The sequence below is a fragment of the Polistes dominula genome, unplaced genomic scaffold (genome assembly GCF_049000335.1).
Source record: "Polistes dominula isolate Pdom_NZ unplaced genomic scaffold, Pdom_raw_medaka contig_73, whole genome shotgun sequence".
In the NCBI taxonomy this organism is placed as follows: domain Eukaryota; kingdom Metazoa; phylum Arthropoda; class Insecta; order Hymenoptera; family Vespidae; genus Polistes; species Polistes dominula.
The window spans coordinates 1,749,711-1,777,359 of NW_028300951.1; the positions used below are offsets into that span (position 1 = coordinate 1,749,711).

The 27,649-nt window shown below is 26.1% G+C and overlaps 5 protein-coding genes across 11 annotated transcripts in view; 3 read left to right on the forward strand and 2 right to left on the reverse strand.

The window, feature by feature from the left end:
• capt (adenylyl cyclase-associated protein 1) overlaps window positions 1–14,673 on the reverse strand; it is a 35,747-nt gene extending 21,074 nt beyond the window's left edge. The window contains exons 1-2 of one of the 6 annotated variants that reach the window (XM_015327917.2): window positions 14,451–14,673; window positions 409–1,227 (exon numbers count right to left, since the gene is read on the reverse strand). In XM_015327917.2, coding sequence (XP_015183403.2) covers window positions 409–1,201 — 793 coding nt within the window. In that variant the 5' untranslated portion in view covers window positions 1,202–1,227; window positions 14,451–14,673. Of the gene's footprint in view, window positions 1–408; window positions 1,228–3,756; window positions 3,910–7,354; window positions 7,978–11,162; window positions 11,354–14,450 lie in introns of those variants that run through there. The other 5 variants (XM_015327915.2, XM_089171991.1, XM_089171990.1 and 2 more) reach the window with 5 other exon arrangements.
• A 752-nt stretch (window positions 14,674–15,425) lies between these two features.
• Window positions 15,426–17,301, forward strand: Spt-I (serine palmitoyltransferase subunit I). Its single transcript, XM_015327934.2, has 2 exons — window positions 15,426–16,563; window positions 16,663–17,301. The coding sequence occupies exons 1-2, from the start codon at window positions 15,669–15,671 to the stop codon at window positions 17,163–17,165; spliced, it is 1,398 nt and encodes a 465-aa protein (XP_015183420.2). The 5' UTR covers window positions 15,426–15,668; the 3' UTR covers window positions 17,166–17,301.
• Window positions 17,302–17,392: 91 nt separating this feature from the next.
• On the forward strand, window positions 17,393–18,635 carry RpL30 (ribosomal protein L30). Its single transcript, XM_015327947.2, has 4 exons — window positions 17,393–17,502; window positions 17,614–17,659; window positions 17,991–18,136; window positions 18,424–18,635. The coding sequence occupies exons 2-4, from the start codon at window positions 17,639–17,641 to the stop codon at window positions 18,599–18,601; spliced, it is 345 nt and encodes a 114-aa protein (XP_015183433.1). The 5' UTR covers window positions 17,393–17,502; window positions 17,614–17,638; the 3' UTR covers window positions 18,602–18,635.
• Window positions 18,636–18,676: 41 nt separating this feature from the next.
• Hacd1 (3-hydroxyacyl-CoA dehydratase 1) lies at window positions 18,677–20,227 on the reverse strand. The gene is made up of 5 exons (XM_015327908.2): window positions 20,086–20,227; window positions 19,611–19,728; window positions 19,263–19,495; window positions 18,991–19,172; window positions 18,677–18,911 (listed from the first exon to the last, which is right to left on the reverse strand). The coding sequence occupies exons 1-5, from the start codon at window positions 20,139–20,141 to the stop codon at window positions 18,829–18,831; spliced, it is 672 nt and encodes a 223-aa protein (XP_015183394.2). The 5' UTR covers window positions 20,142–20,227; the 3' UTR covers window positions 18,677–18,828.
• A 311-nt stretch (window positions 20,228–20,538) lies between these two features.
• The window catches only part of LOC107070071 (uncharacterized), a 61,946-nt gene continuing 54,835 nt past the window's right edge, over window positions 20,539–27,649 (forward strand). The window contains exons 1-6 of one of the 2 annotated variants that reach the window (XM_015327927.2): window positions 20,539–20,678; window positions 21,442–21,727; window positions 21,992–22,354; window positions 22,438–22,777; window positions 22,890–23,017; window positions 23,211–23,270. In XM_015327927.2, the coding sequence (XP_015183413.2) occupies window positions 21,497–21,727; window positions 21,992–22,354; window positions 22,438–22,777; window positions 22,890–23,017; window positions 23,211–23,270 (1,122 nt within the window). In that variant the 5' untranslated portion in view covers window positions 20,539–20,678; window positions 21,442–21,496. Of the gene's footprint in view, window positions 20,679–21,239; window positions 21,728–21,991; window positions 22,355–22,437; window positions 22,778–22,889; window positions 23,018–23,210; window positions 23,271–27,649 lie in introns of those variants that run through there. The other variant, XM_089171992.1, reaches the window with a different exon arrangement.

Below are 27,649 nucleotides of genomic sequence, written 5' to 3' on the forward strand. Positions count from 1 at the left end.
AAATTAATTACCCATAATTAATTAATTAATTTAGAAAGAGTGACGAATATGTATAAACACACATATTAAATATTTTAATACGTGTAATTAAAATTTGCATTAAACTAATTGAAATCCTTCCAAAAAATAAAATAATAAAAATTCTAATACTATAATAATTTAATTATAATAATTAAATAAATTCTTCGAAATATTCTACCCTTTCTCTAAATCCTTCCTTAAACCATATATAAAAATAAATAAAATAAACATATATCACCACTATCATATTTCCTTTCCTAACCAAAGCCATTTTTTTGCTTTGAATAATTTTTACAATATTCAATTTTTCACAAACGATTTATTTTTCCAAAACAATATATCTAACGATGAAAGAAGGATAAAAATCAATCAATTCAACATATATACCTGTTACAACTTTAGCAGGTGTCTCGTTATCAATCTCGTTATCAATCTCGTTATCATTTTCATTCTCGTTCTCGTTCGGACAAGATTCAAAAACAGAATCATCCCCCTCTTCGTCAGGACCATCGTCAATCGTTCTCTCGATATATGCCGAGGCATTGTATAAATTTGATTTAACAACAACATTGATAGTTTTAACAGAAGCTATTGCAGTTTCTACAGCATCGAATTCACCCCCACCATCAACACCAACAACACCGTCACAACCACCACCACCACCACCACCACCCTCCTCCCCTTTAGCTTCGTCAGTACCAATGCAACCCTTCTGCATCGTTTCTTTCAAATCTCCTCTACCTTTTTCATCTGACCCTTCTACACCCTCACCTTGACCTTTCTGTTCTACCCCCTCACCCCCATCATTTTCTTTTGTCTCTTTATTTTTCACCTGGTTTTCTTCTTTTTCTTTTTCTTCTTCTTTTCCAATTTGTTCTTTATTATCATTATCATTCATTGTTAATTTTTCCATATTAGTTAAATGATTTTCCAATAACAACGATGTTGATGAGGAAGATACTTTAGTATTTGTTTCTAATCGTTGATTAATTTCACCGTTAGCAGATTTATCTTTATTTTCATCTATTATAACATATTTATCGTCGTTATCACTTTTAATGGATGAATCGATCACTTTGTTTCCCAATGATTTGTTGTTACTGCTGTTATTGTCCATTTCATTGGTCATAAGCTGCTTTTCCTTCCTCGAACTCTTGTTGCATACGCAGCATTTGAACATCCTCGATAATAACTATACTTCTTTATCTATTTCCGGTATGTATTTATTATTAATATTATTATTATTATATTTAATTTGTTTTGATTAATAATTCAAACGAATAATATATTTTTAATATTTTTGTCAACGTTTAAAGAAAAAAAAATATAAGAAAAAGAATTTTATATTGGGATCTGTAGCACTTGAATACGCTATCTGGTGGCTAAATTCAAAATTACAGTAGATAGGTCGAATTGCTACGCCCCCACGTGAGATCTCTAGCAATTGAATACGCTATCTGGTGGCTAAATTCAAAACTAGAGTAGACAGGTCGAATTCCTAGGTTACTTGTGATCTGTAGAACTTGAATACGCTATCTGGTGGCTAAATTCAAAATTAGAGTAGACAGGTCGAATTCCTAGGTTACTTGTGATCTGTAGAACTTGAATACGCTATCTGGTGGCTAAATTCAAAATTAAAGTAGATAGGTCGAATTGCTAAGCCACGCCCCTGCCAGAGATCCCAATATATAGTTTTTTGGATTTACTATAAACAATCTTAAATATAATTATAATATAAATTCGTTATATATTATTATTATTATTTAATTTGTTTGATTAATAATTGAACGAATAATATATTTATTATATTTTTATCAATTAACAAAAAAAAAGAATTTCTCAATAATTTTTTTTAATAATTTTTAGTTTTAATAACAACGATCTTAAATATAATTATATAATTATAAATTAAATAATAAACTATGAATTAAATAATTATATAATTATATAATAAACTCGTTCATTTAATTATTTTATTTTTTTTTAGTTATCGATTAAATAATTTGTTGCTTTTCTACGAACACTCCTTGTCAACTTTCTTCTTGTTTCTTACTTAGTGTTGATTAATAATTAAAAATTGATGAAGCGTTTTATTTACGTATATATCACCTAAATTTAACTTTCGTCAAACGATTATCGATAACACAGAGACACACACACATACATACATACATACATACATACATACATACATACATACATACATACATACATACATACATACATACATACATACATACACATACATACAATATATAGTCTATCTTAGAATTCTTATAATTATCATCAACCCTAATCCCATCCAAGAAATTCATCCTCACGTTTTGGCGTCTTCTCATAAATTAAAATATTTGTCAACAAATTTAATTAAATAATTCAAAAATCTTTGAATCTTTTTATCTTTTTATCTTATGAAATATTCCGATAATCAAATATTTTAATATATATTTAAGTAAATATTTACAATCATAAAAAGATAACTCGTACATTTCAATAAAATGCTCATATATTATTTTCAATTCGAAATCATTGAAATTTAAAAAATACAGTAACTTCAACCAAAGTTCCTTTTATCCCCCTAACAAAATGAGATATTTGTATTCTTCAAATTTACCCAAATGCTTTTCTTCCCTTCATCCATTATCCTCCCTTCGTGAACACGTTATTTGGATTTCTCATGTAAACCGTGAAAGCATACAACCATAATGTGATTTCAAGTTGACTAACATTGGAATACTTAAACATTTCAACTATAATAATATAATCTTTGATCGTTCAACATACATACCTAAAAAAATTCATCCAAGTATATAAAATTAAAAAAAAAAAAAAAAAAACCAAAAATTTAATTAAATTTTAATTTATTATATTAACGAAATAAAAAATTGGAATTCATCTCATCTAAGTATAATAAAATAAAATATAATTAAAAAAATACAAAATTTAATTAAATCTTTTATATTTAAATTTTTTAAATTTTTTATTTAATTTATTCAAAGTCAGGGAATAAAAAATTTCAATTCAATGCTATTTATTTTTAATAATAATTATTTTCTATACGTTTATTCATTCGTACGATTAATTGATTGATTGATTGATTAGGCACAAACAAAACAAATGAAAAAAGAAAAGAAATATAAAAGCACAGAAATAAAATGAAAAAAAAAATAAAACTAAATTATTTATTTATCGCGACACCGTATATATAATCTCCTTTTTTTTTTTGTTTTTCAAGAGAATATTAAAATCGATTTACACGTTCACACATACACACCCACTCATATACAAACGCCCAGGCACACAACAGATGCTTTTCAAATGAATTTTTGTCCTCTTTTCTATCGTATCGTAAAGTCAGTTGTAACCCTTTCTTTACATTTTTGTTTATTTTTTTTTTTTTTATTATTCTTCTACTTCTTCTTTTCCCTCTCGAGAACGAATAAAGAAACAAAGATGGGGTAAAAAAAACACACATACATATACACACCCACACAAATCCAACGCGTTTGGTAAAGTAAACTCTGTTAATTTAGTTAGAAATACAAATACATAAAACGTTAACGTTTTCAAAATATTTTTTTTTAATTATAAACTGTATCTAACACACACACACACACACACACACACACACACGTGTTATTGAATAATTAAAAAAAATATATATATAACATTATTATCTACGATGAAAAGTTTCGTAGAATAATTCGATTAAATTGTATGACGTTAAAGGCTTACCTTATTATCAACCCTCGAAATAAAATAAACGTTTAATATATAAATATTTCAATTTTATATTATCCAATAATAATAATAATAATAATAATAATTCCATTTTTTATTAATATTATAAACAAAAAGAAGAATGCTTATTAATAGGATTTATTTTATTAACTGAAACGAAAAATTATTATAAAATAAAAACAGATAGATAACACAATAAGAAGATAACAATTCTAAATTAAATATTCGATTAAAAATGAAACTATATTATAATTATAATTATTTATTTTATTAACTGAAAAAAAAAGTAATTATTATTAAAAAAAAAAAATAAAAGGCAGCAATAACAATAAAGAAATAAAAATTCGAATAAAATTAATTCTAATCAAATATTAGATTAAAAATCAAACTATTATAATTATAATTATTTATTTTGTTAAGTGGAAAAAAAATTATTATTAAAAAAAATAAAGAAAAACAGCAATAAAACAAAAAAGAAATAAAAATTCGAATAAAATTAATTAAAATCTAAAACTCAATTTTCTAATCAAATATTAGATTAAAAACCAAACAATATTATAATTATTATAATAATTATTATTATTATTATTATTTTCCTTAGCAAAAATTTCAATTAAATACGATTTAACATAAGATCGATCAAGGGTTGATATTATTTTTCCGTATAATTTGTCTGTAATAATAATTTCCAATAACAAATTGATATTGATTAATAATAACATCAATGAGAAAAAATAAACAAATTTAAAAATATGTTAGATGAATTGTACGACGACGAATAAACATTGCACGAAGTCTAACGAACGACTGACTACTGGTCCACATTTGTAAAACGAAGTCCACCCTTAGAAGATGAAGACCTGGGTGGATGTTGCGTCTGCGTCAGTGGGTTCGTTCAATCGCGAGAGAGATCAAATATATACAATCCCCACCCTCAACCCCCACCTCACTCCACACCACTCCCACGTTCTTCTATCACAGATGTGTTTTCTCTCTTTCTCTCTCTCTCTCTCTCTTTCAACCTCACCCTTTCCTTCACCCTCACACCCACAGCCTCTCCTTCACCCACAGCCTATCCTTCACCCACAGCCTATCCTTCACCCATAGCCTCTCCTTCACCCTCAGCTTCTCATTCACCCTGTCTCTTTCTATCTTTCTCACTTTGTCTCTTTCTATCTGAATTTTACATTTCTTTTCCTCCAATCTTACAATCGGTCTCATCGTTTCCTTATTTTCTTCTCTCTTTTGCACAATTCAACCCCGACACCCCCCCCAACCCGACCACAATCTCACCACACCCCTCTTGAGTTTATATAAACAATAAAGTATTCTCTAAAGAAGGATATAAAATAAAATAAGTCACGTTGTTTATTTTGTTTTTCTCTTCCATCATCGTAAATTTGCTTTCTTTTACAGAAGGGGAAAACAATCTCGTGTTGAATTTTTTAAATATATATATATATATAAAAGAAAAGGTGGATGATAATAATTAGTATCAACGGTAAAGTCCAATTAGTAAACGAATACAAATTATTTAATATAATTTGCACAAGAGAGAGAAAGAGAGAAAGTGATATTAACAAAATGATGAATTTAATTAAAGTTTTACATACAATTAAAAAAATATAACAAAAAAAAAGAAATAAAAAGAATTTTTCAAATATATACACACAAATATTAATAAATAATATACCTAATATACATATTTATATATTCAAATATATAATAAATAAAATAAATACAGTAATATGACAATATATTACTGTACTTTCATCAAGAGAATTAAAAAACATTGATTTATTATCTGATAAATATTTGTACTGTTACCATTAAACTATTATTACTAAAAAAACAAAAACAAAAAAAAAAAAAAAAAGAGATGACATTTTTACGAGAAATTTTACGTTCTAAATTTAACCATAAGATGAAGTTAAAAATAGGCGTGGGTGGATATCGTTTTCTTACAAACGACGACAACGACGAAAGATATTCGATCCTTAGAAAGTACTACTACAAACACGTTTGGGGATGAAATGTGAGAACATGAAACTTAAAGGAAGTCCAATAGTCAAAAAAATATTGGGGAATCCAATTTTACTACAATATATATATATATACACATATTATTTTCTTTTCTGTCTGTTGACTTGATATTTTTATCAAACTTTTGAATATTTTCTTGTTTAAAAAAAAAATACAAAAGTAAAAATACGAAATATGAACTTTGTTTTTCAAAGCTTATAAATACTACTTTCTATACATATATGAGAGTATATGTATGTATGTATGTATGTGTGTATATATATGTGTATATTTTTTCTGTAAAAGGAAAGAGTAGTAGTAGAAGTTAACAAAAAACATATAACATGATATTATTCTGTTTGATATCTGTAGTAGCCTGTTTTCTCGTGAAAATACATTTTACATTTTAACCTTTCTCGTAAAAAGAGAAATAATGATGAAACGATGAAACTGTGGGAAAGGCTACTACTCTCACAAACCAACTTGCTGCAACATATACCAAGAGAATTACCTTATAAGGCTCGATCCTCCAACTCGTATAAAAATACAAAAAAATAAAAAGGATTCTCTCTAGAATATTTACAGTTAATAATAAAATGATATCTGTGATTTATCCATAACTGTACTTCTATTAAAAAAATAATAAAATAAAAACTTAGTGACGAAATATTAACATTAGATATACCAGACCAGTCATTTTGACTGATCGGGCCAATTTTAGTTCAAAATTTCTACTTCATATAGTAACATTTGATTTCTGTAAATAATTAAACATTTTGTTATTTAAAAATATCTATAAATTCATTTATCTATTAAAATTATTATTGTTAAACACATTGTTTTGTTATTTTTTGAAGAGTAAATAAAGACTGAAAAAGTCAAAAAGCATTTCTTTTTATACACCAATCATTTTGACTAGTGTGGTTGAAATAGGTATACTGAAAATGGTACTATATCTAGTGTTTAATTAAATCGTTCCCAAAAGTTACTTCATTTTTTTTTTATTCAATAATTTTACACGCATAATATTTGTTTATATTGAATAATATACAGTTAAAATAAAAAGGTAATATAGAATAAAATCGATATTATTTAAATTTATTGAAATAACATGAAAAATATTACGAATACATTATATTGTGCTCTTACTAGGGATTTGTCACCAATAAAAATTAAAGAGAAGAAATTTTGCGAAACGATTTAATTTCTATTTTATTTTCACTAATAAAAAAACAACAACAACGAAAGAAATGAGATATACTTTTTACAACAGGTGTATAAATTACACTTTTTTTTTTTTTTTTTTTTAAATAAAAATACGTTAATTCGTTTAAAATTCAGCCGTAATTGTTACGCAAATTACGAGATCGTGACAAATCAACGTTAAGGCTACAACAACGGCGTTAATTAAAACTGCATCATTAAACGCACACCGTTGTACGAGACAATTATTATTGTATTAATTATAAACGCGAGAACTTTTTTTTTTTTTTTAATAAAAAAGAAAATAAATATAAATTGGAATTAAATAAAAAAAAAAAAAAAAACATTTTAGATCGTTACGGCTTACCAATTGTTACGGTAGTTCTAATGAAATTTCACCACCCACGAAGATGATGATGGTTCGATGTAATTATGTTGGTAGGTAGAGATAGGTGTAGGTAGGTAGGTAACTAGGTAGCAAGCAAGGAAATAAGGAAGCACACAAATGCCAATGATGATAGATCCTTGAATTTTCCAACAGCCTTTTTGACAAGATCCTTTTCAAATGTTGTGATATTATTTCCCACTAGGATGAAAAACGTTATCTCGTTCGATGATTAAAAAGAAAACATTCCTCTCTTCTTTCAATTGACAATAAGGGTGATGGATGCTACGCCTTCTTTCTTTCCGTGTATCCTCTTCTTTTTTTTTCCTCTTTTTTACACTACCCTCCCTTACTCACAAACACATTCACTCTATATATATATATACTTCTTTTTACGTTCCTACGACGTCGCGATATTAAATCGAATCGTTTTAATGAAAGCAAAAAAAAACTTTTAATAAAAAAATCTCAATATAAATATAAAGTGACAATTATTATTTGTTAAATACCGTAAGAACCCTCCCTTAAGGGGGGCGTAGCTCACTAACCGCGAACCGCGAAAAATCTGACAAGCAAGTTACGAGATGAACGGCCGGCGTACTACTGAACCTCCTCATTCTGAGTTTCGACCGGTTAGTCGCAGTGCTGCCACCTAGCGGTCGAGACCCGAAGTTATGTAAGCTTTGATAGTAGAACATGGACCACCACGTGGCACACAGCCACCCGTACGTGTATAACTAGTATATTGGTATGCGTGTGTGTGCGCGCGCATGAAACAAGGGTAAGAGAGAGAGGGGGGAAGGGTGAGGGGGGGGAAAAAACTCGGAAATGCAATTTCTCTACATCGTCTGACGGATTCTCCCGGAAATCCGAAAACGTTTCCAACTTTCGATCCTCTCGATTGTCTCTTCTTTTTTGATAACGTTTTACTATTTATTGCTTTTGTATTTTTTTTTTTTTTTTTGATGGGTAAAATATGTTTTTATTTGTATTATTTTTTTTTTTTTAATAATTTTATAGAATTGTTAATTATGTATATTAGTATGTAACATTATGAGATGATCAATAGGTCATGGTAAATTATATATATTTATTTATAAATTGATCATTTGTTGTTTGACAAAATATTGAACAAATAAATAAAAGTATTTTACATGTAATATGTGTGTGTGTGTGTATGTGTGTGTGTGAATTTGTAATGTATTATTTAAATAAAATTCTGAACACTTTATCAAAGTAACTGTTTGCTGATACTGCATTGAATTATATAATCTCGGTAAGCCTCTTTTTTTCCTATTCTAAAAGATATTGCAATAAATGTGAAACTTCGAAAAGAGTTATTGTTAACTTTACGTTGTACTTTAAATCGTATTGCAAATCGTAAAATTGAAATCTACTTTATAAATATATATAGCAAATAAAATAACGATGTCTTCATTGAAATATTAAACGAGTATGAGAAAAACCGCAAAAGAAATCAACCTTAACCGCATTTCACGTTTTATTCGAGGTCAAGTTTTTATTATTTCGATTTGTGTACAGATTTAAAAAAATATATATATATTTTATATACGAGTTAATCTTTTTAATTAAATAATAATAATAATAATAATAATAATAATAATAAAAAAAAGAAGACTAATATATAATCTGAATAATTGTCAATACGTGTATTGCAAAATTTAAAAATAGAAAAAAGAAGAAAAAAAAGACAAACTTAATTTTCTAAGCGCAATAAAAAGTTATCCTTACGTGTACAAAATAGAATCCAATTAAGGACATGTCGCTTAAAGTCATTTGAATTAATTTGACTTGGAAATTCTTTTTTTTTTTCCTTTTCCCATAAGGAAGAGGAATGTGGATGATGTATTTTTAACCGATGCAAAATAAGTTGCTACTTTACTCACGTAAAGGAGAGACACTATTTTAATGGTATACATAAAATAACAAAAAAAAAAAAAGAAATAGGTATATAAATTCTAAAAGAGTACTATATATATATATATATATTTGATTGTGAAAGAAATAAAAAATGAGAATAAATATACCATGTTATTATACCTCAGAGAAAAGAAAAATACACGTAGAAAGAAAGAGAGTTGGAAAAACAACATGAAGATCTACGACTGATAAAATATTCTTTCCCATAGAAAAATACACATTGCAAATAAAATATAATGATAAAATGTTTGCACTAAAGGTGATTAAAAAAAAAAAAAAAAAAAAAAAAAAACTTTATCAAAATTATTGAACTCTCTTGGATTGGTAATATTATCTTGAAATTTACAATATTATTCGAATAAATTTTCTAGAACGATAATACTGCCAATGAGAAGAATAACTACGTTTTAACGAAACAATATAATATACGAGACGAGATTACGATTGTGAGTTAAATCGATAACGATATCCGCATGATAGGAATATGGATTTAGATATAAATTGATAATATATAATATAATATATATATATAAAATATATTAGTAAATTATTAATAATATAATAATTTAAATATTTAAATAATTATATAATTTATATAATTATTATTTTATTAATTTAAGTAATTAATTTAATAATTAATTTATTTTATTTTTATTTGATTTTTATTTTATTTTATTAATTTAATTATATATTATATTTATAATATAATTAATATGTAAAAATAGATAGAAAATATTCTTTATATATAATTGATTTGAATTATATGCATTATGAAATAAATGAAGATTCATTCTTGTATATTTGCTAGACAGATTTGTCTCTGAATATGATACAATAATACTGTATTCATTACACACATTCATCATTGTTAATAATAACGTCACGTACATTCAATAATACGATACATTAATCGCATAAGAATTTAAAATGAGTAAACAACAACACAATATATAAATAAATTATAATATGATATATATAATATGAATTTTTGCAAATTTATTAGTATACGTATTAACCCTTTGAGTGGTGAATACTTTTAACTAATATTGTTTGTACGAATAGAATAATTTATTATTAATCAGGTTCTGAATATAATTTAAATAATTAATATACACTACATTATTTTATATTAATATTAAAAAACACGTAGGATGCATATCGTAATTTTTACCAAACTCAAATATGCGTCCATAACACTCTAAGGGTTAAAATAATAGACAGATACTTGTTGATAAATGAACAAAATGTTATCAATGATAAAAGAATCTTTAACAAGATTAGTATTACGATCATTTGTCTCACGGTAACTATTATTCCACAGGACAGGTATAAATTAAGTAACGATTCGAAATAGTCGTTTGTTACCAGATCACCGTTTATCCGAATCAACGTGACACACATCCGGGAATCCCGCTACTTTTTAACTCGCATCAGCTATTTTACAGTTAGAGAATTACTTTTCGTAAAGAAATATAAATAAAAAAGTAGAAAAAGAAAAAAAAAAAAAAGCAGATAACAAATGATTGTAACGAAAACATGTAAATTCAACAAGTAGAGAAAAGATTCCACCAACCAGACACGTGAAAGATTTTTCTTTATTTTTTTTTTTTTATTTTTTTCCAAATCATACTAATTGCAATTAATAATTCTGATTAAATAGCTCGTTTGTTCCGCCAAAACTCTATTTGTCTTTTTCTATTCATTTATAATTGTACAACACATACACTTTACATACATTTATACAATGATACGTGTATATATTAAATGATAATACGATTATGCGATCAATTTCAATAAAATTGTAATAATAATTAAAAAAAAGAAAAGGATCCGGAAATCCGGCACTCACGATTCTGCCACATATTTAATATGCTCTTGTACGTTTCCGGTACCATCCGAGATTCATTATTATTATTATTATTCTTCTGCTTGGGTTCTTTGATATGCGGCATTTTACAAATTTCTTTCTTGTCCGTTTGATAAACGAAAAACTAATCACAGCAAAATCAGAGATCAAATTATGGTATCACAGAAAAATGTTTTTAAAAATACAAAAACATATATATATATATATATATATATATAATGTATAGGAAAAAAACTTGACGACGATAAATGATAAAATAATTCGAAAGAAAAGGAGAATTTAAGAAGGAACGATAAAACGATATCACGAGGATAACGATGCGTGACTAATGAAGGATGTTAAGCGACTGACTTCGTCAGTTTTCACGATTGAATTCTAATCTCACCTTCTGAATCTCAGGGCCGTAACGCTTTAAGACAAACAACAGTGTCTTACGATAAAAAAAATTACCCCCGTTCCCCTTCTCTCTCTCTCTCTCTCTCTCCCACATTCGTACTACTCAACGATTAGATTTAGATAAATTTGTTATCTTTTTGTTGTTTTACTTTTCTCTTTCTTTTGATTAAAATTATTCATTCGTATAATGATATGAATTTACAGATATAATATTTTGAAAATAGAAATTTTATCGTAATATTTGAAGAAAGAAAAAAAAAAAAAAAAGAGAAATGTGTGACGATTTAAAAATTTATTTCGTAGGTGTATGCAAAAACTTGATACGTAACAAAAGTTACTTTCGATGATACGTTGTGGTATTCGAAGTTTTTCCTTTTTTTTTTTTTTTCTATCAATGTTTCGATTTTATTTTTATTCTTTTTTTTTTAGTAAATTAAATTACTCGCCATAAAATCTATATGTGAGTTGATATTTTAACTTTGTTCTTCCATGTCAAACTTAAATTTATTTTTCAACGTAATTTCCAAACTTGTAGAGAAAAGAATAAGCTGAGAATTTTTGCAACTCACCGTTCGTATTATATAAAATTAAAAATAATAATATCATTAAAAAAAAAAAAAAGAAAAAAGAAAAGAAAGATAAACTATCTGTTTCTACAGTTTATTTTATTTTATTTTTTTTTTTTTTTGTAATGAAACATATCAAGTTTTTGAATAAACCTACTGGTTTGCAATTGAAATTATTATTCAAATAAAAGTATCATACTCGTAGGTAGTATAAAAGCAATAGATACTAAATACAATGATGTTGTTTTTGCGAGACACCGAGTAGACAGCAATGAACTCTAACGGCATTCGCGAGCTTCATTAAAAATTCTCATAAAACTAGTGGAAGAGAAATTTACGATGGGATACAATATTCTTGAATAGATTCCAAGCATTAATGTGCGAAATGTGTAATTGGATGAATTAATGTAGTTACAAATAATTTACTTGATGAATGAATATAAACCATGTAAAATAACATTTCCGAAAGAACTTTTAAAAACGTAATTCGTTATATTCACATCGATGAAAAGATGTATGAATATAAAATACTTATATTTTTAATAAAAGTAAATTTTAATAGAAATAAAAAAAATGTTTCTACATTAAATTCAAAAAACTTTTTAACTTGTGTGTAAATAGATATTTTTATAGATTAATATTATTTTCTAATTAATATACTACGAAGAAATCGAAAATAACTATGAAGCTTCAAAATGTATTAAAAATCAAAAAATTCAACTAATTAATTCAACGCACACACACAAAGCAATTAAAAAAAAAAAGCTAATAAAAACATGGCAAATAAAAAAAAAATAAAAAGTATAGCATACATTTCGCTAGATATAACAATTTCCTATTACAATTCTCGATTGCAATAATAATAATAATAATAATAATAAGAAGAGATATGATCTCGTACGTTTAATTTGAACGGAGTACATTTTCGCGCGTATATGATGCACACATGCGCACGCACGAGCGCATCTCACTCAACGTAGATAAATATGCATCCGGGAGGACTTGTAATTAACGAAATTATTCAATCGAATCCTAAATATTTAAATAAATACATATTTCTTTTTTTAAATTTTGTAAAAATTAATAATCAAGTAATTTTGAGCGGTGTGATAAAAACACTTGTCAAGTCAGATTGACATTATTTTGATATCCCTACCCCCTTGTATTCGTTATCAATAAAATAAAATTAAAAAAGAAAAACAAAGTAACACAAAATAAAAACTCCCTAAATTATAATTTCATCCAAAATGGACGCATATAATTAAACAACTAATTAAAACAAAAAATCGATTGTCTTTTAATAAAAATAAATGTAACCGACTTAACCGACAGTTGTCATTTTGGTCGCGTCGTGAAGTCTGTCACAAACATGGCGATATGTTTTAAAGGAAGGACCTACCTAAAAGAGAGTTTACACTGTGCGTCGATGAACCGTACTATCTACTAAATTAATAATAAACTAAACGAATGGTTTGTCGTTTGCAACAAACGAACGAATGGACAAGAAGACAATTTGAAAACTCTCTTGTACCGAAATACACATACATACATACATACGTAGATAAATACATACACGCATAGATGCATGTATATACTTAGGGATGATTCAAAGTAGATAAATCAGAAATGAGACATGAGAAAGCGTCGATGAAAGATGAGTCCTCGTTTGTTTGAGAAAGTAACATACCAATCGAATCACCGTAAGTAAGCGTGTGTCAATAAATCAGGAAATAAAATATATCCAATACCAGCTGTGTCGAAGTGACAGGTGCGATCGGTGGTGACTCACGCGCTTCTAATCGAATATATATATATATATATGTATATCCTCTATGAGTGTGTGTATGTATTCGAAAAGAAGGAAGGGGTAGAAAGATTAAGAGTGGGGAGGGGAAGACGGCAAGATTGGCCGGGGGGTGAGAGGGACGCAACGAATAAACACACGAGCGTTCTCTAACCCCCTTTTCTTCCGGATTTCAATGAAGCCCACGTAAGGACGTTGCTCGTACCCTTTCGCGCGTATTTTTGGCACAACGAATAAGAAGATACACCAGAGAATAAGGAAACAAGGGACAAGGGTGGGAGAAAGGATTCATGTAAATAGACAGCAGACAGACACATACATACATACATACATATACATATATATCATAGTTATATATGATGCATACATACATGCACAACAACAAAAAACAGAGATAAATAACAAGTAACTACAGTTGTATATTGCGATTACTTTCGTATATTTGAATATTTGTATATATATATATATATATTATGTTATGTTATAATTAAAAAAAATACGTACTTCTCATTCCTTTTCTTTGTTTATTGTCTATCTGTTTCTCTTTCTCACTCGTCAAGCATATAGATTCGTTTAGAAACAGGCACCATTTATACGATCGAACTAACGACAAAAGATATTTTGACAATGACGCAAACGCGGCGTTTACCGGTATAAGTAAAAAAAAGCCTACAGATGGACGACACTCTAGATAGACTCGGGGCGTTTACCGGATACCGGAAGTACTAGTTCTCTCATTGCACTGCGCCGAGCCGGCATTTGGGAATGTCAGTCGTACGCACATGCGCCTTTATCGTAACGCGTCCTGAATATAAAGGAGACCAAAGATTTTTTAATTCAATCTGACTTTGTCTCTACCACCAATCACGATGCTTCAAATATAGAATGCACTTTCTCCGATAAAAGATTGCTTTCTTCGATTATTAATTTTTGTTTGTTTGTTTGTTCGTTTAACCTTTTATCTATTTTATGAAAGTTGACCGTTCGATCGAACATATTTAACCTTAAAATATTGAACGATTTCTAATTCTATATAAAAGGATTGTTCGAAAGTTCCATTTAACGTTTATTCAAAATATCTTTTTTTTTCTTATGTGGGATTTAATAATTTAAATAACCGCCTTCTATTTAAAAATGTCTTACTTTTTTATCAATAGCCATTGAAGGATTAGGTAATGTACGTGAATTGGGATTGGTCGACGATAACAGAACTTCTATGATTGGTTGGCTAAATCGAAGGCCGCTTTTATGATAGTATATAAGAATTTTATATAGATTACTATTTTCTAGTATAATGCTAACAGTTCATCGTTATCGTTCTAAGTGAATTGCGTATACAATAAAAAATAATTTAAAAATAATACTTTATATAAAAGTCTCATTTATGATTTTTCTTTATTGTGAACTTGACCGCCACCTATCTTCACAATTATTATTAAAGAATTTAGTGACTAATGTGGACGATTTTATACGGTACGATTTAAATTAAAAATTTATTTAAAATAATTGATAATATAAATATGAATATACATATACATTAATCATATCATTGATTCATTGTTAAGTACTAAAAGTACAGTACTGTTTTATTTTTTATTGCGATATATTTATATTATTATATATATATATATGTATATACACGTTAAGTAGAGTTCAATCATCAAATAAGAAAGCACCAAAAACTAAACAATATAAAAAGTTGAAATTATAACATCTATAAAAATGAGTTCCAAATTTCTATTTATAGAATCCATGGAGATTCTTAGTACTATACCACAATATTACACTTTGTTAAAAATATTTATAGTACTTTTATTCTTATGGTTCATTATCAAAAAACTATATCCTAGAGAAAATATAACAGAAGATGTATTAAACAAAAAGTTAGCAGAATGGAGACCAGAACCATTAGTACCTGAAGTAGATCCTAATCATCCATCTTTAGATCCTTTAATAGTTACCTCCAGAGTTGGTAAAAATGTAGTAATTAATGGCAAAAAATGCCTTAATGTGGGAAGTCAAAATTATTTAGGCCTAACGGAAAGTAGGGAATTAGATTTAACGGCAATGTGGGCTGTAAAAAAATATGGAGTTGGATCCTGTGGTCCACGTGGTTTTTATGGTACCATTGATACTCATCTTGATTTGGAAGAAAGATTAGCTAAATTTACAGGAACCGAAGAAGCTATAGTATTTTCTTACGCATTCAGTACTGTTTCCACTGCCATACCTGCATATTGTAAAAAGAATGATCTAGTATACGTAGATAGTAAAATAAATTATGCCATACAAAAAGGATTAGATGCTTCTAGATCAACGATTATATATTTCAATCATAATGATGTTCAACATTTAGAAGAATTGTTATTAGAACAAGATAAAAAGGATAAACAAAATCCTAAAAAAGCTGCTAAAATCAAACGCTTCTTAATTATAGAAGGAATTTATGCATATACAGGACAAATTTGTCCTTTACCTGAATTAGTTGCATTACGTAAGAAATACAAATTAAGATTATTCATTGATGAATCTATATCAATTGGAACTCTTGGTGCTAATGGAAAAGGAGTCACTGAACATTTTGATGTTCCTAAAGACGAAATTGATATGATTATGGGTAAGCATTAATCTGTTCACTATTTTAAATGATTTTTGTTTTTCATATATATATATACATTTTATACATTGGATATTTTGTTTATTGTTGATTTTGTAGGATCCTTTGAAACAGCTATGGGATCTGTTGGTGGATTTTGCGCTGGTACATCTTTTATTATAGAACATCAACGTTTAGGTGCTCTTGGATATTGTTTTTCAGCATCATTAGCACCACTTTTAACAAAGGCAACTATTACTGCTATAACTATTATGGAAAAATCTCCAAGAAATTTTGAACGGTTGAAAGAAAACTGTATAGTTGTTGATAATGCTCTTAAAGAAGTGCCGTATATTAAAACCACAAGCTCCGTGGAGTCTCCTTTAAAACATTTATATTTGAAAGAAGAGAAAAGTTACTTGGAGGAAGTCAAAATTCTTAATTCTATTTCTAAAAAGTGCATTGAAAATAAATTAGCTATTGTAAGGCCAATTTATCTGGAAAATGAATACAAACAACCAAGACCTAGTTTACGTCTGTGTGTTTCCGTATTATTAGATGACAGTGATATCGATTTCGCAATCTCTACATTAAAGAAATGTGTTAACGAAGTTTTTAAATAATAAGATATAACACATATACAGAAAGAGAAAAATAGATATTTTAAAAACATATGTATATATGTATATGTATGTATTCATTATAAATAGAATTATGTATAATGTATTGTTTAATTTAATTAAAGAGCTTATAAATTAATTATTATATTATTTTACTTTCAATGTTTATTTTAAAATAACATGATAACACAACACACATATATATATATATATATGCTATTCATTGTGAGCGGAAGTGACTGCGCATGTGCGCGCGCATAGTTACATAGATGGCGTTACTTGCAACATTATTCGGAGATACGCGTGCATCTCATTCTTTCCGTGTTTGGTGCTTTCGGAGGTATGTTGCATCGACATTTTTTTTACCATTGCATCTTAATTGTTTAACAAAGTTTCAAGTATTTTCATTGCCTGATTGTTAATAATTAATTATATTAAATATTTTTTTTAGTTCGAAGTACATTTAAACCGCAAAAATGGTTGCTCAAAGAAAGCAGGTATGTATATTCTTTTTTAACAACCACGTGTTCACATTTTTGTTTCATTATTATTTATTTTAATTATACAATTTATTAATGAATTTTTTTTCTGTTAACATTTTTTTTGTTTAATAAAATACTCTTCTAATATTTGTAATAATTTTGTGATAAGTATAGAAATTAAATGATATTATGGAACAGCTTGTGTAGTTTTATACAAAGAGGTTAGGTTAAAAGATTTCTAATTTTTATTCGACTTAAAATAACATTAAATATTTAGTTTAAAAAAAAGAAATGAAGAAAAATATAACTTTTTTTTTTAATATAAATATATTACTTGTTTTAACAGAAAAAGGACAAAGATAGTATTAACAATACGCTTGCCCTTGTTATGAAATCGGGCAAGTACGTATTGGGATACAAGCAAACTCTGAAATCTCTACGACAAGGCAAAGCTAAGCTCGTCATAATTGCAAACAATACTCCTCCTTTAAGGTGAGACTGAGATGTAGTACTCCTTAAAAAAAAAGAAAATAAAAAAACATAACCTATAACCTGAAAGTTACAAATCTATCTATAGATGAGATATTTTATATAAAATTTGTCTAAATATTATTATATTAATAATAAAATATGAAATATATTTTTGTAACTTTCTTGTTTGGTTATATTAAAAATAATGAAGGAGAACTACGGAGTAGTCTCTAGTCCCTGTTTGTAAGTACAGTGGACAATGAAAATAAAAATCAATTCTGTAAAATAATAATCATTTCTATTATTAGGAAATCTGAGATCGAGTACTACGCTATGCTAGCAAAGACAGGTGTACATCACTACACTGGAAATAACATTGAATTGGGAACAGCATGTGGAAAGTATTTCCGTGTTTGTACTCTTTCGATAACAGATCCAGGAAATTCAGATATTATTAAAGCTGTACCTACTGGTGATCATGCATAAGAAATAAATTTTGTTTATTAAAATGAAAATAGAATTATTTCATTAAATCTATACTTTACATTTTTTCTATATATATATATATATATATATTTTAACTTTAAAATATGAAAGATAGATTTAATCTTAGATAATATAAGACACAAATTATTTAAATATTCAAAATTACTTAATAACAATATATAAAGTGATATATTGAATCAAAAAAAAAAAAAAGAATAATAATTTATTTATTTGACTTTTTTTACTGCAACCTTTGTACCCAATATTTTCTTTCTCTGTGACAACATGTGCGAGTATAATATAAACGAACCTACAATGTAAGAAAAAAAACATTTATTAATATTAAGAAAAAAGGTAATTAACATGACGATGATAATAATAATGCTTACCTGGAATATACGTTAAAACAATAATTATCAACAAGTACAAATAACTAAATGTAAAATTCCATGGATTAGGTAATGCATAACTCCATAATTCAGGATGAGACATGGAATAAACAATTGCATAATAAATACACCAAAGTTCTCCGCTAATACCAGTGGGATAAAGTACCATAAATGTAGAATATCTATACAAATACAAATTATGTTATATAATTGTTATAAAAAAAAATCACAATTAAATCAAATGAAATCAATATCAAAATGTATTTTTTTACCTCAGCCATGTTAGAAACTTTGGTACGCATGATATAATGTTCAATAGATAATATAAATATCTGAGAATTTCTGTAATACTCCATGATAGAACAGTGTATGGTAAACAAAGTGATGATTCAACGAATTCCCATGGTAATGAGAATAATACCAAGATAAGAAATGCACGACTTGAAACTTGTGCCAATGTTATAAATGCATTTGATGGAACAAAACCTATTATACAATGTATTACCTAAATGAACAAGAAAATATTTCTATTTTATATATAATCAATGAAATATATATTTACAAAATAATTGGATAATATTAATTCAATTTAAAATTAATTGTCTTGTTTATTTAAATACCTCCAAATAAGCAGAATATTGAATAAAGGTTAAAGGAAGCCAAATTTTATCCCAAAGACTTAACGTTGACGTATTATCCCCATAATGGGATATCAATATATAGAATACGTAAGACCAACTGTAAAATAAATCAAATGTTGTTAGTAAGAAAAATATATATAAAATAAATTTAATAAATATAATAATATTAATTATTGTTAAATGATATTATTGTTAAATGATATTATTGATACAAAATATCATTTAAAATTTGAATTAAACAATTGAATGTGTATTTGTCATCAATAGATAAAATAACAGTATACTATGTATACGTATGTAAACCTAACCACAAATATAATAACTATTGTGAAAATTAATCAAATTTGTATATTTTTCATAATACATATATATATATATATATATATGTTCAAACAATTTAATATAATTTTAAAAATAATGCAAATAATATAAAAAACAAAAAAAAATTACTTACCCGATAACCTCTATCGCATTATAAGCGATCAAATATAATTTTTTAAAAGGTAACATGATTTGACAATTCTTACTTCTTCAAAGTCCGTTCGTTAACTAAAGTTCATCACATAAAATAAGCATATATAATAAGAATCGTATACATATTTATAATAGTATATGTAATGACGGTGACTGTGTATATATGCGTGATTGCTTAATGTTTTTTAATTGACAAATTACAAAATTGTTTAGTTTAAGTATTGACACATCAAACATAATGTGATACAAAACAATGAATTTTCTTTCAACTTCCGTATTTTCTCTTTTATTTCGTTCTTTTTTTCTTTTTTTTTTTGTTATAATTAATAATTATTATGAAAAACAAAAAAAAAACAAATTTTTTTCTCTCCTAGTTCTATATTTACTAAGCTTTGATAACTATATACTTTGCATATGGAAATGTGATGTGAGTGATGTCACTGGCATGGTGGCCTTTCAAATAACACGATAATGTTAAATCTATGTATAAACAAGAGAGAAATCATAGTATTGTTTGTTTTTGAACAAAGTTAAATATTAGAAAATATTCATTATTATTTTATATATTTACAAGTAAATATATGCATATATTATATCACACACATATCAATGTATATTCGTAATGACAATTGTTTTCTTTTTTAATAAAATACTTAAACATATTAATCAATCAATACTATATATATATATATATATATATATATATATATATTTCAATATTATTAAACGTTTGTTCATGCGTAATAAATATTTCAAATATTTTTATAATTTTATTCTAAAATTTGCTTTTGTTTCTGTGTGTGTTTTTTGTTTTTATTGTACGATGCATATTCATATCTTCCATAATACACACACATATATATATATATATATATATATATAGTATAGTATATTATTTATACTATACTATATAACTATAGTATATAGCATACTATATAGTATATTATATAATATAGTATATTATTTATACTATACTATATAACTATATTTATATAATTTATATATTTATATAGCATAGTATATTTATATAATTATATAGTTAAATATAAATATATATAAATATATATATATATATATATATGTAGATATATTTATGTAGTTATATTTATGTAGATAAATATTTATATATATGAAACATTAATTAAAAATATTTATAAATATTGTTATTTATTTGTGATCAATCATTGGTATCTCTATCATATTTTTTGTAATATAATATTAATCGTTATATATGTATATATATATATATATATATATATAAAGAAAAAAGAAGAAACAGAAGAAGATATCAACATTTTGTGTTTTTTTTCTTTCATGTTCATCATTGCAATTTAAGTTGAAAACGTGTCAATTACACAAGTGTTGTTGTTTGAATTGAAATAACAATCGTCATGCGTCTTATATATTCTATGAAATTTTGGAAAAAGTTGAGAAATATTGATTCACCTTCTCGATCATTAAGCAATCAATGGAAACATATTATTTATGGGAAGGATGTTATTGATGGGAAAAATCATTCTCAACCGATAGTTGCATTGGAATCCACGATTATAACCCATGGGATGCCTTTTCCTGAAAACTTTCAAACTGCTCTCAAAGTTGAAGATGCTGTGAAAAAACAAGTGTGTATATATGTCTCTCTGTGTGTGTGTTCGTATATATATATATATATATATATATTTATTTTCCATTTTGTTTCTTTTCTTTTAATTATATCACACGCGACATCTATAAAAAAATAATCAAATTGTTTGTAAAATATATCATAAATATAAATGTTTAAATTGTTGCAATTATTGTTGAGTGTTACATTGTCATGCTTTGATTGTAATTAATTTTCAATGATATGATTATATTTTAATTATTAATCTTGTTTTTCTTTTTAGGGAGCAATACCTGCTACAATAGGAATCATTGATGGAATTATACACGTTGGTCTTGATCATGAACAATTAAAAATATTATCTAAAAGTAATCCCGAAAATACAGTTAAATGTTCAGCAAGAGATCTATCTTCTGTCGTATTGCAAAAGTTGAATGGTGGGACTACAGTTAGTGCTACAATGTTAATAGCAAATTTAGCAGGCATACCGATTATGGCCACAGGTGGTATAGGTGGTGTTCACAGAGAAGCAGAAACTACCTTCGATATAAGTACAGATTTAATTGAACTTGGTCGTACACCCATTGCTGTTGTTTGTTCCGGTGTTAAATCTATTTTGGATATTGGTAAAACGTTAGAATATCTAGTAAGTATTATTTAAATATATATATATATATTTGTTTACATTATTTGTCAGTTGATAAAAATATTATTATATTGTTTCATTAGGAAACTCAAGGAGTACCTGTTGTAAATATTGGCAATAATTATAATTTCCCAGCTTTCTATTGTGCTGAAACATATGATCAATTAAAAGCTCCATTTAAAGTAAAAGATTCTAAAGATGCAGCAGATCTTATAAGAATACAAAGAGAATTAAATCTTTCTACAGGCATATTGTTAACTGTTTCTGTTCCTAATGAGCATGCATTGAATCCTAATGAAGTAGAAATAGAAATAAGTAAAGCATTAGAAAAGGCTAAACGTATGCATATCAAAGGAAAATATGTTACACCATTATTATTGAAAGAACTTAATGAAATGACAAGTGGCAAGTTTCTTAAGACTAGTAAGTATATACATATATATGATAGAATGTAGCTTAATAATAATAATAATAATTATAAGATTGTGCAATGTAATATAATGTTAAAGATTTCATTGAAGATTTACAATTGCAGATATTGCACTTATAGAAAATAATGCTAAAGTTGCAGCAGAAATAGCAAAATATCTTTGTGAAGAAATTCAACAAGCTTCTACCTTATCTCAACATTCCAAACACTTACCAGCATTTAAAAAAAGTCCTGTAAGTTTTAAATATACACTTACATCTTAATCATCATATCACTCATATTTATATGTCCAATATTTTTCTTTGTATATCTAATATATACACCATAAAATGAATAATTACTTATTATTTTGTACAAATACACGAATTGTTGTTAATCCTAATAATTATAAGGATCATTATTTGTTTGTTTTGTTATTCAATACAGGTAGTGGTAGGTGCTGCAATTGTGGATACCATTTTGCAAGTGGAGGATTCTGAGATAAAAGTAAGTTCAATTTCGTAGTCATAATTATACTAAATAACCAATTTTCCTTGTATTCATATTTCATGGTAATCATAGAATGTGTAACAGTATTTACATACAATTACGGCCACATATGTTTTATATGTACACTTAAGGGTGTCGAATAACACGAACTCTCATAGTACAGTATGGGGAAGAGTGGTTTTTGCTGATAAAAGCTATGGAAGAAAACAAAATAATTAAAGTTTCAATTATTTTTCTCATGTGTCTTGTCAATTTGCATTTATAGTTTTGACTTGAAGGTAAAAAAAACTTATTTTCAAATAATTTAAAACTAACGTATATTATCTATAAATCAATTTATACATGACCTATATATATTAATGAATTACGCTGCCATTTTGAATTAACATATATTAATATTAATTAGCGATTATATTTATGTATTTCGTTGTGCATTGTTTTATGTTATGATTTAAAAACAATAAAATTATTCGCATAAATGACACTTTTTCCCATACTTTGCTACGAATAGCTTTCTATTTAATCTGTCGGTTATTTCGTAATGTGAATACCATATCTAACCATATCAGATATAGTAAACTGGATTTTTTTAAGCAGGCACTATTCAAAGCTCCCTTTCTTAGAGACTCACCTCAATTTATACATATTATATATATATATGTATATATATATATACCTTTAAATATCAATCAGTTTTATAAATCGCTAAGTATTTACTTTAAAGCCTTCTTTACGACAGGACTGTATATTCTGTTAGGATTTATTGGCCGAGTTAGATTTGAGTGTACAAATCATTCTTTCTTTTCTTTTCTTTTCTTTTTTTTTTATCTTTTTCTTATCTTTTCTTTATACGAATAATCAGAGTACATGGTAGCTAAGGTCGATTAACATTAAATTCTACTCGGCCAAAAGTTTATAATGTAAAAGCAGTTATACGTAGTTACATATTTTTTTTTTCTTTTTTTTTTTATTCTCTATAATCAAAATGATCAGCGTGATTTTCATTTCACCTCTTTGGGCGGCTTAAGTAAACGCACACTTGCGCTGCCACCCCCTTCCCCTCCCCACCCCCTACCCCTCATACCCTTCTTCTTCTAAATAATTAATTACAAATCATTTAGTCTATTTTGTTGTTTTTTTTTTTCTTTTTTCTTTTTTCTTTTTTCTTCTTTTCACGTTATGTATTAATGTCCTTACGATTACAATTCATTGGCAGAGGCTGCGTGTCCTGCGAGGTGTAAGCTTTGAGACTTTATTTGGTTTAATAGTTTTATTATTACATTCAACGATTATTCGATAGCCTGATTAAGAAAGAACCCTTTTACAGTTTCTTTTTTTTTTTTCTTTTCTTTTTTTTTTTTTAAATCTTTTTTTCTTGTTTTTCTTTTACGATGAGAAACGTCTTTCAAATTAATATTCTAATAAATGTGATCACATGTGTGTGTGTGTCAAGGAAACTGAAAGGTATTATAAAGTTTCGTTTTTTTTTTTGTTTTTTGTTTTTGGTTTGTTTTTTTTTTTTTTTTTTACAGTAACAAATATGTTATGTAAACTCACATAATATATGATACTATAATTTACTAGAATGATTTTTTTTTTTCTTTCTTTTTTTTTGCTAATAATCGATTACTGACGTTCGTCATTTTGATATAATACCCTGTTTTCCACGCCATCGTTTAGTGATTTATACAGACAAATATAAAAAAGAATGATATTTTGAAGAAGAACCAGAAGAAGAAGAAGAAGAAGAAGAAGAATGATGATGATGAGAATTTGTTATGATAATTCATTTTAATAGAAAAAGATTGTTAATTCTTTTTCAACAAAATGATTTATCCCCTAGGACCCTTTTACAGTAATGCGAAATAACTTTTTTTGCGATATTTGAATGTTTGTTAATGATAATAATGGTCATTCGATTTTTCTCGTTTGTTTAGTTTTCATTTTTTTGCATTCCCTCTTTGTTTTTTTTTTCTTTTTTTTTTTTGTAGATACAATTTATTTGACTGGCTTTTTTCTTAAGCAGACGATCGACACTTAAATTTAAACTGTATTTTTTTTTTTGTTTCTACCATACACCACTATATACAGCCTACTAATATTATTTCTTATTAGTTGTATACAATATTATCTTTTTTGTCATTTTTATTTTTATTTTGTTTTGTTTTTTTTTTTTACTTCTTTTGCATTTTGTTTAATGCATATAATAATAATAATAATAATAATGATAATGATAATAATAATAATAATAATAATAATAATCCTAAGATTCGATAGATTCCCTAACTAGGAAGCCAATTTAAACTTCGAATGTTTTTACATGTATAATATCATATATCCAGTAAAGTTTTACAACAAATCAATACATACTAACTAATTCGCACTAAATGTATATAATATATAGATATATACATACATATATATATAGATATAAATATATATGTATATATATATCATTTGTGTAAAAAGAATTAGAAACAGTTGATCATCGTTTATGAGCATGGTGGGAGACATTTTTTACATTCGTCCCTTTTTTTTATCCAAACATGTTTTTCCCTTTTTATATATATATATATATAGGTCTACTGAAAAATTCTGTCCATTTTGTAAATAAAATAAAATAATAAATTATTCATAATTTGAACAATTAATTGAATTACTATTGAATTTTTGCCAACATGGTAGCAATTTGTATATTCCATTTTTAAAAAATGGGGCCTTACGACGAAAAAATACCCCTAGTGACGAAAAATTGAACTAACGTTTGTTTAAACGGACCGAATTTGACGGTAGACCTAATATATATTAAGGGGACCAAAAAGTAATGTCGGTTACTACGCATGTCAAATTATTTTTTTCTAATATTTTATATTATATAATATAATATAAAATATTATAAAAAATATAAATAAATATAAAATATTATATAATATTATATAATTAATAATATATATATTATTAATTATTATATATCAATTAATATATTATTATATATATTAATATAATATACAATAATATATAATATTATATATATATTTATTATAATATTATAATATATATATTATAATAATATATATAATAAATATATATATATATATATATATATATATATATATATATATATTAGATAAGGTGATTAATTAATTTAATTATTGTTTAATAATAAAACACTTGTTTGAACAAATTTGTTTGAATTTTGAGGTTAAAAAGCAACATTACTTTCTAGTCCACCTAATACATATATAAATATATATATATATATATATATATATATAAGGAAAAATGAATGATGATACGTTAATGATAGTATATCTCACATATTATTTCTATGATAATAATAACTATCGTATCTAAAAAATACTTCTATAAATCGATGTTTTTCTTCTTTTATCTTTTTTATTTTTTTTATTTTTGTTTTGTTTACATCGTTTCTATATACTTCGTTAGATTCCTATCGTTAGGAAACTTTATTTTATTTTATTTTTTTTTACTAACGACGATAGTTAACGCGACCCATTTTTGGTGATAATATACTATCAACGAGAATTTACTTGTGTTTGTTTGTTTTTTTTTGTCCCCCTTTTCTTCTTTTCTTTTCTTTTCATTTTTTCTTTTTTATTTCCCATATATAAAAATGATCCGTCAGAGAATAATTTGTTTTAGGCTGTTGAAAAATGTGTCTCGGGAAAAGCAATCATAGTTTTCTTTTTTTTTTCTTTTTGTTTAACTGTTACAAGAATTTTCAGATGAAACAAATTCCAAATATTTCTTATCTTTTTTTTTTTTTTTTATCTTTCTCACGTATTACATACATTACATATATACACTCATACATACACTATGTCTCTCTCTCTCTCTCTCTCTCTCTCTTTCTTTATTTTTCTTTTTTTTTAAATATTCTTTCTTATTATTAGCTAAAAATATATTTTAATATAAAGTATATTAATTTGTTTAATAAACCAAATCATGCGAGAATGGAAAGGATGTATAAGAGAGAAGGAAAATATGTGAAAGGATATTATAAGGGTAGAAAAAAATCTTTGACCATACCATAACCATGGTGTATGTGTATGTGTGTGTGTTTGCGTGTGTGTTATGTTAGAATAATTATTTTTGAACAAAATTATCAAGATTGATAATTATGATGTAACTTTGATCTATTTCTGATCATCTATTTGTTGCTATCTCTCTCTCTTTCTCTCTCTTTCTTTCTTGTGTGTATTTTCTTTCTTATTATCTTTCATTATTTTGTTTTTGTGTCTCTCTTTTTTATGGGGTATCGTTACTGATATGACATCGACTCGATCATGCAATCTCTTGGGTCTTTTAATAAAGAAATAGGTGTTAGTTTCTTACTTATATTACTTAGAGTACTT

What these genes read in the sequence shown, in the direction of transcription:
- Spt-I (XM_015327934.2), top strand. Translation starts at nt 15,669, where the DNA reads ATGAGTTCCAAATTTCTATTTATAGAATCCATGGAGATTCTTAGTACT. An exon ending in CGAAATTGATATGATTATGG is followed by an intron (nt 16,564 to 16,662) that starts GTAAGCATTAAT and finishes TTGATTTTGTAG; the next exon opens with GATCCTTTGAAACAGCTATG.
- RpL30 (XM_015327947.2), top strand. Translation starts at nt 17,639, where the DNA reads ATGGTTGCTCAAAGAAAGCAG. An exon ending in TGGTTGCTCAAAGAAAGCAG is followed by an intron (nt 17,660 to 17,990) that starts GTATGTATATTC and finishes TTGTTTTAACAG; the next exon opens with AAAAAGGACAAAGATAGTAT. An exon ending in AACAATACTCCTCCTTTAAG is followed by an intron (nt 18,137 to 18,423) that starts GTGAGACTGAGA and finishes TTCTATTATTAG; the next exon opens with GAAATCTGAGATCGAGTACT.
- Hacd1 (XM_015327908.2), bottom strand. Translation starts at nt 20,141, where the DNA reads ATGTTACCTTTTAAAAAATTATATTTGATCGCTTATAATGCGATAGAG. An exon ending in AAGTTTCTAACATGGCTGAG is followed by an intron (nt 19,173 to 19,262) that starts GTAAAAAAATAC and finishes GTATTTGTATAG; the next exon opens with ATATTCTACATTTATGGTAC. An exon ending in TGTTTTAACGTATATTCCAG is followed by an intron (nt 18,912 to 18,990) that starts GTAAGCATTATT and finishes CTTACATTGTAG; the next exon opens with GTTCGTTTATATTATACTCG.